Source organism: Trachemys scripta, chromosome 1 (assembly GCF_013100865.1).
Source record: "Trachemys scripta elegans isolate TJP31775 chromosome 1, CAS_Tse_1.0, whole genome shotgun sequence".
NCBI lineage: Eukaryota > Metazoa > Chordata > Testudines > Emydidae > Trachemys > Trachemys scripta.
The window spans coordinates 341,720,378-341,734,157 of NC_048298.1; the positions used below are offsets into that span (position 1 = coordinate 341,720,378).

General features: G+C 46.0%; 2 protein-coding genes across 2 annotated transcripts; both read left to right on the top strand.

Annotated features, from left to right (window-relative positions):
* Nucleotides 1–841: 841 nt before the first annotated feature.
* Nucleotides 842–1,789, top strand: LOC117872631 (olfactory receptor 52R1-like). The gene has a single exon (XM_034761292.1). The coding sequence runs from the start codon at nt 842–844 to the stop codon at nt 1,787–1,789; it is 948 nt and encodes a 315-aa protein (XP_034617183.1).
* Nucleotides 1,790–10,765: 8,976 nt separating this feature from the next.
* LOC117872638 (olfactory receptor 52R1-like) lies at nt 10,766–11,713 on the top strand. Its single transcript, XM_034761303.1, has one exon. The coding sequence runs from the start codon at nt 10,766–10,768 to the stop codon at nt 11,711–11,713; it is 948 nt and encodes a 315-aa protein (XP_034617194.1).
* Nucleotides 11,714–13,780: the final 2,067 nt, after the last annotated feature.

Genomic DNA, 13,780 nt, shown 5'->3' on the forward strand with positions numbered 1-13,780 from the left:
GTAATCAGTTCTGTTCTTTATTTTCCTCTCCTTTATCATACGCCCCCTTCTTTATCTCTTCTTTAAACTAAACAGTCCCAGACTTTTCATTCTGCATCTGGCAGCCTCCCCCATTCTCATAGCCAGTCTCAGAAATCCCCTTTCTATCTGCTCTATCCTTTATAGAGACTGAGTGACCAAAACTGAGTGCATGTCCAGAGCAGGGTATTCTCCATCCCTTTCCTTAGGCATCTGAACATTGTCTTTGTTTTGGCCACTGATGTGAATGAGCTGGTGTTTCCGTCGAGCTGCTATCAATGACGCCCAGGTCTTTCCTCTGAGTGTGTTCTAGTTCGTCTCTGGTACATGTTTTGTCAAAACTTTGGTTTTTTCCACTCTCAGATTTTGAGCAACTGGGTGAATGGGGAACTCCCTGCAGCATGGACTCTCTATCCTGGGTTTCGTTGCATTAAGGAACAATGGAGGATAACCAGTATCCACACTCATGTTTCCTGCTGGTCCCTATTGAGGTTTCCCACATCAGGATGTATAGGAATTATTGAGGCAGGGGGCACCATAAAATATGGAATTGGCCTTAGTAGAGTCATGTGTTCACAATTCATTTACCTGAATAATGAAAATGTCATTTTTCAATGTGTGAAGAGCGACCAATCTGCTTCACCCATTAGAAAAGCTTCCAGTGGTACATTTAATGTCTCAAATTAACATTGTGTCTCCATACAGGCATTTTTCATGCAACCATCACCCTAGACCCTGGGCAAATACAGGAAGTTACGGGAACATATGGTACATGCAGGAGACACCGTTCTGTCTCAGAGTTGAACACCTTCTCCCCTACTCTATGTCAGATTCCAACATAACTGCTTTCAAGAACCCCTCTACCTTCATCCTGCTGGGCATTCCTGGGCTGGAGGCAGCCCACGTCTGGATCTCCATCCCCTTCTGCACCATGTACATCATAGCCATCTTGGGGAACCTCACAATCCTGTTCATCATTAAGACGGAGCCGAGCCTCCATGGGCCCATGTACTATTTTCTCTCCATGCTGGCTGTCACTGACCTGGTCCTGACTACATCTACCCTGCCCAAATCACTGAGTATCTTTTGGTTCAATTCTAGGGAGATTGATTTCAGTGCCTGCTTCACCCAGATGTACTTCATTTACTGCTTCTTAGAGATGGAGTCTGGGATTCTTGTAGCCATGGCTTTGGATCGTTACGTGGCCATCTGCGACCCCCTGAGATATTCCACCATCCTGACAAACCCCCTGGTGGCCAAGATCGGCCTGGCTGTGTTGCTGCGCGGCTGCATGGTCATACTGCCCATTCCCATCCTGGCGAGGCAATGGCCATATTGCAGAACCAACATCATCCCCCAGCCATACTGCATGCATATAGCCGTGCTGAATCTGGCCTGCGCCGACACCCGTGTCAGTAGTTACTACGGCCTCTTTGTGGTATTCTGTGTGATGGGTCTGGATGTGATTTTGATCGCCGTGTCCTATACCCAGATCCTCAGGGCCATCTTTAGCCTCCCCACAAAGGACGCCCGGCTCAAGACTTTTGGGACCTGCAGCTCCCACCTCTTTGTCATTTTAGCCTTTTATATACCAGGTCTCTTGTCCTCCCTCACGTACCGGTTTGGCCATAATGTGCCTGGGCATTTCCATGTTCTCATTGCCAACGTGTACCACTTGATGCCCCCCGCGCTAAATCCCATCATCTATGGGGTGAGGACCAAAGAGATCCGTGGGAGGCTGCTCCAGCTCTTTATTCATGAAGGGACCTAAACTTTTCTCCTTGTGCTCTGGGTCTCAGACCTCTATGCAGAGCTGGCTGGTGTCATGGTCCTGGGCCCTCTTCCCTGAATCACTGACCGGACAGTCAAAATGACAATAATCCCTTTCCTGACCTGTTGTTTCAGCATGACAAACTGAGAAATTTGTCTGTGTAGAACTCACTAACTTAGAGGATTGGCACCATTCTAATTGCTGGTAACTGGACCGCTGAGGCCATGTGCCCTTCCCCGCCTATTCCCCAAGCTCCTAGCCCCTGCTCCATCTCTTTCCCCAAGGCCCCTCCCCCTGCCTCAAGTACTCCCACAAGTCCCCGCTCCCTTCTCCGCCTCTTCCCGCACGGCCCCACCTCTGTTCTGCCACTTTCCCCAGAGACACATCCCTGGTGCTTCCTCCTTTCCTCCCCAACCCCATAAACTTTCTGGATCATCTCGACCTCCCTCCTTGCCCAGATGCACTCCCTCTGCTTTGGGGCTGGGACAGGAGCAGTTGCAGGCTGACAAGGAGCCTGCAGTGAGTGCAGAAAGGAAACAGCGCTGGGGCCGACAGGCGGATGAGAAGCGGAGAAGGAAACCAGGAAGCTGTGTAAAAGAATCTGGGGGTTGGGACCAGGGTTGTGTTGCCGGCGAGTGAGACTGTGCATCATACAGCTTGTGGGTCCTAAAGCTCAGCTACAAAGTCCTGAGGGAAGAAAGCATTGTGTGTCTTATTTCTTTAGCTTTTGGTTCCCTTTTGTTCTTCCTGACTGGGAGTCTGTAGCAGGCAAGGTCCCTGCACTGGGATTCTGGGCAGAAGCCGGGATGGCTTCGGTGCCCCACAGGGAGGAAGATAAACAGGAGACCTACCATTAGCCAGGTATTTACACATATAAACGGCAACTTATCTAGAACTGCAGGGCAGCGATTGCCCAGGGGCTGAAGCTGAACAGTGAAGTTGAGTCTAACGTATGCTCTGCATGACACTTTTGATCACTACATCTAGAATCTCCTTAGCGAGGCTGCTAGGCAGCGTTATGCCCATGTTATCGATGGACTGAGCCACGCAGAGGTAAAGTGATTCACCCAAGGTCACCCAATGAGTCAGTGGCAGAACCGAGAATAGGAACCGGGAGTCCTGACCTCCCCCACACCCACCCAGCAGCATTGCTCTGGCCATGCACTGGCATTGCTCCTCTGCATTGTGTTAGATGCAGTGAGGCTATTTGTTTGTCATGATCCATGGAATTTCCGTCCTTCTTAAACAGGAGGAATTTATTAAAGAAACTGCTAAAATCTACAGCCACAAAAACAGGTTTACACACAGCTCAGTTTTCAGCCTTCTCTTAGACTCATAGAATATTAGGGTTGGAAGAGACCTCAGCAGGTCATCTCTTCAAAAGCAGGCCCAACACCAACTAAATCATCCCAGCCAGGGCCCTGTCGAGCTGGGCCTTAAAAACCTCTAAGGAAGGAGATTCCACCACCTCCCTAGGGAACCCATTCCAGTGCTTCACCACCCTTCTAATGAAATTGTTTTTCCTAATATCCAACCTAAACCTCCCCCACTGCAACTTGAGACAATTGCTCCTTGTTCTGTCATCTGCCACCACTGAAAACATCTCAGCTCTATCCTCTTTGGAATCCCCCCTTCAGGTAGTTGAAAGCAGCTATCAAATCCCACCTCACTTTTCTCTTCTGCAGACTAAACAAGCCAGTTCCCTCAGCCTCTCCTCGTAAGTCATGTGCCCCAGCCCCCTATTCATTTTTGGTGCCCTCCACTGGACTCTCTCCAATTTCTCCACATCCCTTCTATATTGGGGGGACAAAAACTGGACGCAATACTCCAGGTGTGGCCTCACCAGTGCCTAATAGAGGAGAATAATCACTTCCCTCGATCTGCTGGCAATGCTCCTACTAATACAGCCCAATATGCCGTTAGCCTTCTTGGCAACAAGGGCGCACTGCTGACTCATATCCAGCTTCTCGTCCACTGTAACCCCTAGGTCCTTTTCTGCAGAACTGTTGCTTAGCCAGTTGGTCCCCAGACTGTAGCAGTGCATGCAATTCTTTTGTCCTAAGTGCAGGACTCTGCACTTGTCCTTGTTGAACCTCATCAGGTTTCTTTTGGCCCAATCCTCCAATTTGTCTAGGTCACTCTGGACCCTATCCCTACCCTCCAGTGTATCTACCTCTTCCCCCAGCTTAGTGTCATCTGCGATCTTGCTGAGGGTGCAATCCATCCCATCCTCCAGATCATTAATAAAGATGTTGAACAAAACCGGCCCCAGGACTGACCCCTCTTCCTTGTTTACCAGGGACCACACGCTGCCTGTAACTCTGCACAGTGCGTAGAGCCCAATGATGTGCTGCAAGGAACCAAATCAGTGCCACATGTGACTTGTTTTCTGGGACTAGCCCAAGGACAGACCTCCAGTGATGGGATCCCCGGGGTGCAAACCTCTGGCAGGTACTGCGCTTACACAGACATCCACAGGCAGGGACACACCCAACTGAGTTACATGAATAATCTCCAAGCCACTCATAACTAACAGTAGAGAGGCTCAAGCCCCAGCTCCCCAGCCTTGCACCAAAGAACTGTGTGGTTCTGCCCTGGTGCGAAAGGAAGGCAAAAAAAGGCTATGAAGAACAGCTAGTCAAAGATTCAAAAAGTAATAGCAAAAAATGTGTAAGTACATCAGAAACAGGAAGCCCGCTAAACAGCCAGTGGGGCCACTGGATGACTGAGATGCTAAAGGAGCACTCAAGGATAATAAGGCCATTGCAGAGAAACTACATGAATTATTTGCATCAGTCTTCATGGCTGAGGATGTGAGGGAAATTCACAAACTTGAGCCATTCATTTTAGGTGAGGAATCTGAGGAACTGGCCCAGATTGAGGTGTCATTAGAGGAGGTTTTGGAACAAATTGATAAACTAAACAGTAATAAGTCTCCAGGACCTGATGGGATTCACCCAAGAGTTCTGAAGGAACTCAAATGTGAAATTGCAGGACTAACTGTACTCTGTAACATATCATTTAAATCAGCTTCTGTATCAAATGACTGGAGGATAGCTAATGTGATGCCAATGTTTAAAAAAGGGCTCTAGAGGTGACCCTGGAAATTACAGGCCAGAAAGCCTGACTTCAGTACTGGGCAAACTCGTTTAAACTATAGTAAAGAACAAAATTGTCAGACATACAGATTTACTGTTGGGGAAAAGTCAACATGTTTTTTTTAAAGGGATATCATGCCTCACCAATCTACTAGAATTCTTTGTGGGGGTCAATAAGTGTATGTGTTGGTGGGGGTTCAGCTCCCTCCTCCCTCTCAGTTCCCAGACACAGTTTGCTGGAAAAATAACAGTCCAGAGTCCAATCTGCAGGCAATTTGATGGGTTTATTGGGGCTAAACAAGCAAGCATATTCTGAAGTGCTTCACACCAGTCAGGCTATCTCTATACGCCAATAGAGCTTAACCATATTCCAAAGCCCTTCACACTAGTCGGGCTATTTCTATATGCCGATAGAATTTTCCTCTTCCCCTCCCTCTTCTACTATTCTATATGTTGATAGAACCCTCTTCTCCTGACCCTAGCTCCGCATGCCAATGGAGCTCCCTCTTCCGCCCCCCTCTTCTTGGCAAACATAATTATTCTTGTAGTGCCCCTCCCCTGGTACCACTTCTTCCAATATATGGTTGTGTTCCATTCGGGGGGGGAATCTTGAGTCTAGGGGCAATGAGACCACCTCTTTTGTACCTGTGGAACTCCTTGCCAGAGGATGTTCTGAAGTCCAAGACCATAACAAGGTTAAAAAAAGAACTAGATAAACTCATGGAGCATAGGTCCATAAGTGGCTACTAGCCAGGATGGGCAGGAATGGTGTCCCTAGCCTCTGTTTGCCAGAAGCTGAGAATGAGCGACAGGGGATGGATCACTTGCTGATTCCCTGTTCTGTTCATTCCCTCTGGGGCACCTGGCATTGGCCACTGTCGGAAGACCGGATACTGGGCTAGATGGACCTTTGTTCTGACCCATTATGGTCATTCTTATATACGGTCTTATATCTCTCATGAGAAAGCGCTGACCTGTCCTACACACCTCGCTCCATCAGAGGGCTCACAGCGGATGGTCCCACGTGGAAATAGGCACCTTTCTCCAGCCCATGAGCCAGGCCCCTAGAGGCCCAAATCACTGGGATTTAGGTGCTTAAGGACCTTTGTGAACCACTAGAAAAAACCCCATTGGATCATGATTCCCCATGGACCCTAGTGGGTGCTGTTTACCATCCCCCATAGTTACCAGTAGACTGGAAAGAAGTTCCTGTGATCTGAGTGCACCATCCTGCTTCTTTCCAAATATAGCACAGAAAGCTTTATTGAACATTTTTGCCCCGTGTGCATCACTATTAACAGTGTTACCATCTCCATCTAGTAAAGGCCTGTACTGCTATTAGGATTTCCTTTGTTTCTAATATAGTAACAAAATCTTATTATTATTTTCCTCAGCCCTGCTAGCCATGGATTTGTCTCCGGTGTCTTTTGCTTCCCTTATCCATTTTCTATATTTTATAACTTTTCATTTCTATCAATTGCTATCCACTTCCCCTGCTTTCAAAGCACTGATGGACGATCTCCTCCTATCAATGGTCGGACTGAACAAAGGACTGAAGGACCCATTCCGGCTGTGAATGTACTCCAAAGACTTGATTTGAACCTGCAGTTTATTCCATCAAAACTACAAGCCTGAACTAAGAATGTTGCCATTACTATATGTAATTGATTCCATTTAACCAATTTTAGCTCTCATCTATATTTCTTTCTTTTTATGAATAAATCTTAAGATTTTAGATTCCAGAGGATTGGCAACAGCGTGATTTGTGGGTAAGATCTGACTTGTATATTGACCTGGGTCTGGGGCTTGGTCCTTTGGGATCGGGGAGAAGTTTTTTTTTTCTTTTACTGGGATATTGGTTTTCATAACCATTCATCCCCATAACAAGTGGCCCTGGTTTTCATACTGGGAAACTGGAGTGTCTAAGGTAATTGCTTTTACAGAAATGTGAAGAGCCTTGTGTAGCACAAAAGAGCAAAACATTTGAAAGGTGAAATTTTTACCTTACCGTCTTCCAGCCTTTCCTCTACCAATGAACAGCCCCTGCCAGAGCGGGAGACATTTCCCTCTTGGCGTGACAGAGAGACCGTGCTTATGGCAGGGAAGTCAGGACACCTGGGTTCTGTCTGTCATCCTGACACTCAATGTCTGTGTGACCTTGGCCAAGTAATGGCGCCCTGTGCCTCAGTTTACCTATCTGTTTAATGGAGCTATGGTCATAGTGACTTTCTTTTGCTAGGTTTTTTAACATCCTTCAATGAAAGGTGCTGCACAGTATGATCATATTTACTGGTGAGAATTACTGATCTCTGATCCCCTAGTAACAGCACCATGTGCCTGCAGAAAGTGCCTGTATCTCCCCGCAGGCATCTTTTTATAGATCTGTCTGTCTACTATGTACCATCCCACCTGGGACTTTACAGGGTATCAGACCCTATGGAATTTAAAGCATTATCCCTTTTTTTCCTACTAATCAACTATAATTTTTAAAATGCACAGAGCAGCCAATTTCTCTCTAACTCAGCACAGAGCCCAAGAGCAATCATGTCCCTTTGGGAAGGTCCCTTAATTACTGTTTACTCCTAAAGCTGGATAAAGAACACAGAAGCCCAGACAGGCTTGTCTCCAGCCTGTTTACATTCAGATGCTCGCTTATCCTCTAGAGGCTGAGCGAACCCCCCCCTGGGATTGCACAGAGCTATATTATAAATGGAGCACACCCCTGTGCCGGCTCTCGGCGTGGGATGCTGCTGCAGTTGCTGGGGTGAGAGAGGTGTGGGACACGGCTACCTGAGGGGGATTCCCAGGGAAGATGCTTCCATCTCAGAATTCACAGGTACCCTTGTCTTGCTGAGGTGTTCACCTGCTCAACAAACCCAGTGCAATGTGGATGTGATGGGATAAATAATAGGTCTGTGGTCCTTTTTGCTCTGCACAGCCATTAAACATCCAATGGCCTTTGTCACAGAGGATGGGTTTGCTTCAGTGTCATGGTCTAAAATGTCCCTCTTTGCTGTGCACTCCTGGGATGATGGCCTCCAGCCCCAAGGTCGCTTTATTTCAGTGCCACAGTGGATCCTTCAGGATGCACAATACAAGGCCAAATTCTGAGGCCCTTGCGCATAGTTTACCAGTCCCCATTGAGGCAAAACTCCCGTTCGAGTAAGAACTGAGTAAAGACCTCAGGAGCCAGCTGTGTGTAAATGCAGAGACACTGTCACCTCCTCCTCTTGCATTTCAGGGCTCTGGTTGTTAACAGGGGAGCGGGGGCTGTTACCTGACTTTTATCTCCATGGAGGTGCTTGGGCTCCCCACTCGAACAATTATAAGAATTTTTCAACATAGGCAACACATTATTTCTCCTTCATTTGAGAAGTCGGCTCAAACGTTATGCCAGAAACTCAAAATAGAATTCAGCCAGAAGCAGACACTCCGCATGTAGAATTTCTGTCCAAATGCTTAAAGTTTGGCAAACTTATAAGCAACTGAAAATGAAGCCTCCTAATCGAAGGTGTCAGACAGCCTTAACTAACCATGGGGCCACCAGCACCACCGACAATGGCCAAACCATTTGTGACTCCCATTTAGCTAAACTCCCTTTTAGCTCCAGTAATGTCTGTGGTAAGGAGTTCCACAGGCCAAATATGGATTACATGAACAATTTTCTCTTTTTAGTGTTATATGTTCAGACTTTCAATGGAATTAAATGTTCCCTTCCTTCTGTGTTGTAAGACAGAGTAAATATAAATGCCTGACCCACTTTCTTTATCGATAGATTCATACGATATGAGGCCAGAAGGGACTGTTAGATCATCCAGTCTGAATTCCTGTATAACAAAGGGCATTAAATTTCACCCAGTTACCCCTGTGTTGAGCCCAGTGTTTGACTAAGGCCTGGTCTACACTGACATTTAATATCATAGAATCATAGAGCCACAGGGTGAAAAGGAACCACAATAGTTAGCTAATCTAACCCCCTGCCAAGATGCAGGATTTGTTGTGTCTAAGCCATCCAGGATAGATGACTGTCCAGCCTCCTTTAGAAAACCTGCAGTAAAGGAGCCTCCATGATTTCCCGAGGTGTCTGTTCTATTCTCCTCCTGTTCTTACAGTTAGGAAGTTTATCCTGAGATTTAATCTAAATCTGCTCTGCTGTAGTTTGAACCCACTGCCTCTTGCCCTGTCCTATGTGGCAAGAGTGAACAACTTTTCTTCATCTTTTTTATGGAAGCCTTTTATGGTATCCAAAGACCACTGCCATTTCCCCCTCAATCTCCTCTTTTCCAAACTAAACATAGCCAGTTCCTTTAGCCTTTTCTCATATGGCTTGAATTTCAGCCCTTTCATTTTTGTCACTTGCCTCTGGTCTTTTCCAGTTTTTCTATGTCTTTCCTATACATTGGTGACCAAAATTAGACACCGTACTCCAGCTGAGGCCTAACCAGCACCCAGTACAGTGGCATTATCACCTCTTTTGACTTGCATGCGATGCCTCTGCTAATGCATCCAAAAGTAACATTTGCTTTTTTTTGCAACAGCAAAAACATCCAAACCCTTGAGAGCTGTAGCTATATCAACCTAACCCCAATATAGCTGGCATGAGGGTCAATGGAAGAAGTTTTCCATCCACTTAGCTACCACCTCCTGGGGAGGTGGATTACCTACGCTGATGCGAGAACCCCTGCCATTGTTTTAAGTAGTGTCTACACTGAAGCGCTAAGACAGAGCTACTGTAGACAAGTGTAGACAAGTCCTCAAGAAGGTCTTCCAAAAAAACCATCCAGTCTGGATCTTCAGACATGTGGAGTTGGAGAATCCATAACTTCCCTTTGCAGTTTGTTCCAAATATTAATCACTCTCAGGGCTAAAAATTTGGCCCTTATTTCCAGGTAGTATCTGTCTGGCTTCATCTTCCAGCCATTGGACCTTGCTCTCCCTTTCTCCACTAGATTACAGAGCCAGTTATTTGTGTATATATATATATCTTTTTTCCCTCTAGCTGCTGCCTTCACTTTGCCACTGAACAGGGTTTTTAGCTCCTTCCAATCAGTTTTGCTGACAATTTGCTTCAGCTTTGGGGAATTAGCTCTTTTCAACACGAAGTATCCATAGAAGTTACTGGTTGGGAACTGTTCTCTATTTGTCCATTTGAATGTAATCAGTTCCAAACTTTATTTTCCTCCCCTCTATCATAAGCCCCCTTCTTTGTCTCTTCTCTAAAGTAAACAGTCCCAGACTTTTCAGTCCGCATATGGCAGCCTCCCCCATTCTCATAGTGTGTCTCAGAAATCCCCTTTCTATCTGCTATATTCTGTGACCAAAAGAGAGACTGGGTGACCAAAACTGAGTGCATGTCCAGAGCAGGGTATTCTCCATCCCATTCCTTAGGCATCCAATCATTTTTTTTGTTTTGTCCACTGCTGTGAACGAGCCAGTGTTTCCGTTAAGCTACTATCAATGACTCTCTAGCCTGGCTTTCATTGCATTAAAGAACAATGATGGATGACCAGTATTCACACTCTTGTTTCCTGCTGGTGCCTATTAAGGTTTCCAGCAACACAACATGTAGGAATTATTGTCACATAGAGCACCATAAAATATGGAATTGGCATTAGCAGGGTCAGTTTTTCAAAATTTATTTCTCTGAATAATGAACATGTAATTTTTCAGTGTGTGAAGAGCGGCCAATCTGCTTCACTCATAACAACAGCCTCCAGTAGTGAATTAAGTGTCTCATATTAACATTGTCTCTCCATCCAGGAATATTTACTAAGATCATCGTCCTAGAGCTTGGGCACATACAGGAAGTCAGGGGAACGTACGGTACATGCAGGAGACACCGTTCTGCCTCAGAGTTGGACACCTTCCCTCCTACTCCATGTCAGATTCCAACACAACCGACTTCACCAACCCCTCCACCTTCATCCTGCTGGGCATTCCTGGCCTGGAGGGGGCCCATGTCTGGATCTCCATCCCCTTCTGTGCCATGTACATCATAGCCATCTTGGGGAACTCCACCATCCTGTTCATTGTGAAGAGGGAGACGAGCCTCCATGGGCCCATGTACTATTTCCTCTGCATGCTGGCCGTCACCGACCTGGTCCTGTCTACATCCATCCTGCCCAAGACGCTGAGCATCTTCTGGTTCAATTCCAGGGAGATAGATTTCAATGCCTGCCTCACCCAGCTGTACTTCATTCACTGCTTCTCAGCGATGGAGTCTGGGATCTTTGTGGCCATGGCCTTGGATCGCTATGTGGCCATCTGTGATCCCCTGAGATATTCCACCCTCCTGGCAAACCCCACTGTGGCCAAGATCGGCCTTGCCGTGGTGCTGCGCGGCGGCATGCTCACACTTCCCTATCCCTTCCTAGCGAGAAGATGGCCATATTGTACAACCAACATTATCCCCCAATCGTATTGCGAGCACATGGCTGTGGTGAAGCTGGCCTGCGCTGACGTCCGCATCAGTAATTACTACGGTCTCTTTGTGGTATTCACTGTGCTTGGACTGGATGTGTCTTCTATTGCCATGTCTTACACCCTTATTCTCAGGGCCATCTTCAAGCTCCCCACAAAGGACTCCCGGCTCAAGACTTTGGGGACCTGCGGCTCCCACCTCTGTGTCATCTTAGCCTTTTACATCCCATCTGCCTTCTCCTTTCTCACACACAGGTTTGGCCACAATGTGTCCCTGTATTTCCATGTTCTCGTGGCCAATGTGTACCTCCTGGTTCCCCCCATGCTCAACCCCATCATCTATGGGGTAAGGACCAAAGAGATCCGGGACAGGCTGCTCCAGCTCTTTACTTATAAAGGGACCTGAATTTTTCTGCTTGTGCTCTGGCTCTCAGTCCAAGCTCCATGCACAGCTGGCTGGTGATGTTGTGCTGGGCCCTCTTCCCCGAATCACGTAAAGTTCAGTCAATAAGACATTAAATGCTTTCCTGGCCTTACTGTGCTGTGTCAGCATGACAAACTGGGGAATTGGTCTATGTACAATTCATTGGGTTGCCACCTTTCTAATTGCTGGAAACTGGAACATTTCCACCCCCATCCTCAGCTGCAAGGGACACATTTCAGATTTTGTTAGGGTGCATCCACTTTGACCATGATTCCAGGGGCTTCTTGAAAACTCTTGGGTTTTGGCAGATAACTTAGCAATTAGCTGACAGGAGCACTGTATCTAATTCCTATATAAAAAGAAAGAAAGAGAAATAAGTATTAGACCCACCCAGCTCTAATACTAACATGTTCTGACATCTTCTGGCAAGTCACTTAACAGACACTGGTTAGGTTTAAAATGTTAATGTGTATTCTTACTTTGCTATTAACTCTACAGAGAGAGAGGGAGACCCCATCAGGACTCCCAGGTTCTATCTCAGTTCTAGGAGGGGAGTGGGGTCTAGTAGGTTATGGCAGGTGACAGATACATCTGGGGTCTGTATAAGAACATAAGAACGGCCATACTAGGTAAGACCAATGGTCCATCTAGTCCAGTATACTGTCTTCCAACAGTGGCCAATGTCAAGTGGTTCAGAGGGAATGAACAGAACACAGAAATTATCAAGTGATTCATGCCCTGTCACCCACTCTCAACTTCTGTCAAACAGCACCTAGGGACACCATCTCTGCCCATCCTGGCTATTAGCTATTGGTGGACCTATCCTCCATGAACTTATCTGGTTCTTATTGGGCCCATGTTATAGTTTTAGCCTTCACAACATCCCCTGGCAAAAAAGTCCACAGGTTTACCTGAAGAAATACTTCCTTTGTTTTAAATCTGTTTCCTATTAATTTCATTGTGTAACCCCTAGTTATGAGTTTTGTGAAGGAGTAAATAACATTTCCTTATTCAATTTTTCAACACCAGTCATGATTTTATAGACCTATACCATATCACCCTTTAGTCGTCTGTTTTCAAATCTGAAAAGTCCCAGTCTTATGTTGCCCTTCTCTGTACCTTTTCCAAATCCAATACGTCTTTTTTGAGATAGGGTGACCAAATCTGCATGCAGTATTCAATGTATTTGCGTACCATGGATTTATATAGATGCAATATTATATTATCTGCCTTATTATCTAGCAGTCTCCTATTGATTCCCAATATTCTGTTCGCTTTTTTGACTGCTGTTGCACATTGAGTGGATGTTTTCAGAGAACTATCCACAATGACATCAAGATCTCTTTCTTGATGGGTAACCCTAATTTTGACTCCATCATTTTGTCTGAATAGTTGGGATTATATTTTGCCATGTGCGTTACTTTGCAGTTATCAACACTGAATTTCATCTGCCATTGTGTTTGTCCAGTCACCCAGTTTTGTGAGATCCCTTTGTAACTCTTCACAGTCAGCTTTGGCCTTAACTATCTTGAGTAATTTTGTATCATCTGCAAATTTTGCCATCTCACTGTTTACCCCTTTTTCCAGATAATTTATAACTATGTTGAATAAGACTGGTCCCAGTATAGACCCTTGGGGAACACCACGCTTTACCTCTTTCCATTATCGCAATTTATTCAACCCTTTGTTTCCTAACTTTTAACTGGATGCAGTCAGTTTCTCCAATGCCATGTGCAGAGGTAAAATCCTTCCCCTGCTCCAACTCACTACTCTACCATTTATGCATCCAAGGATCACATCAGCCCTTCTGGACACAGCAACACATTGGAAGCTCACGATGAGTTGATTGTCCACTGTGACCGCTAAATAATTTTACGGGTCTCTGCATTCCATAATGCAGTGCCCTAGTCTGTGGATCGGGCCTGCATTCCTTGTTCTGAGTGGAAAACATTGAATTTGACAGTATTAAAATATTTTGTTTGCATTCCAGCTCACCAAATGCTCCAGATTAATCAGTATGCCCACCCTGGCCTCCTCATTGTAACCACT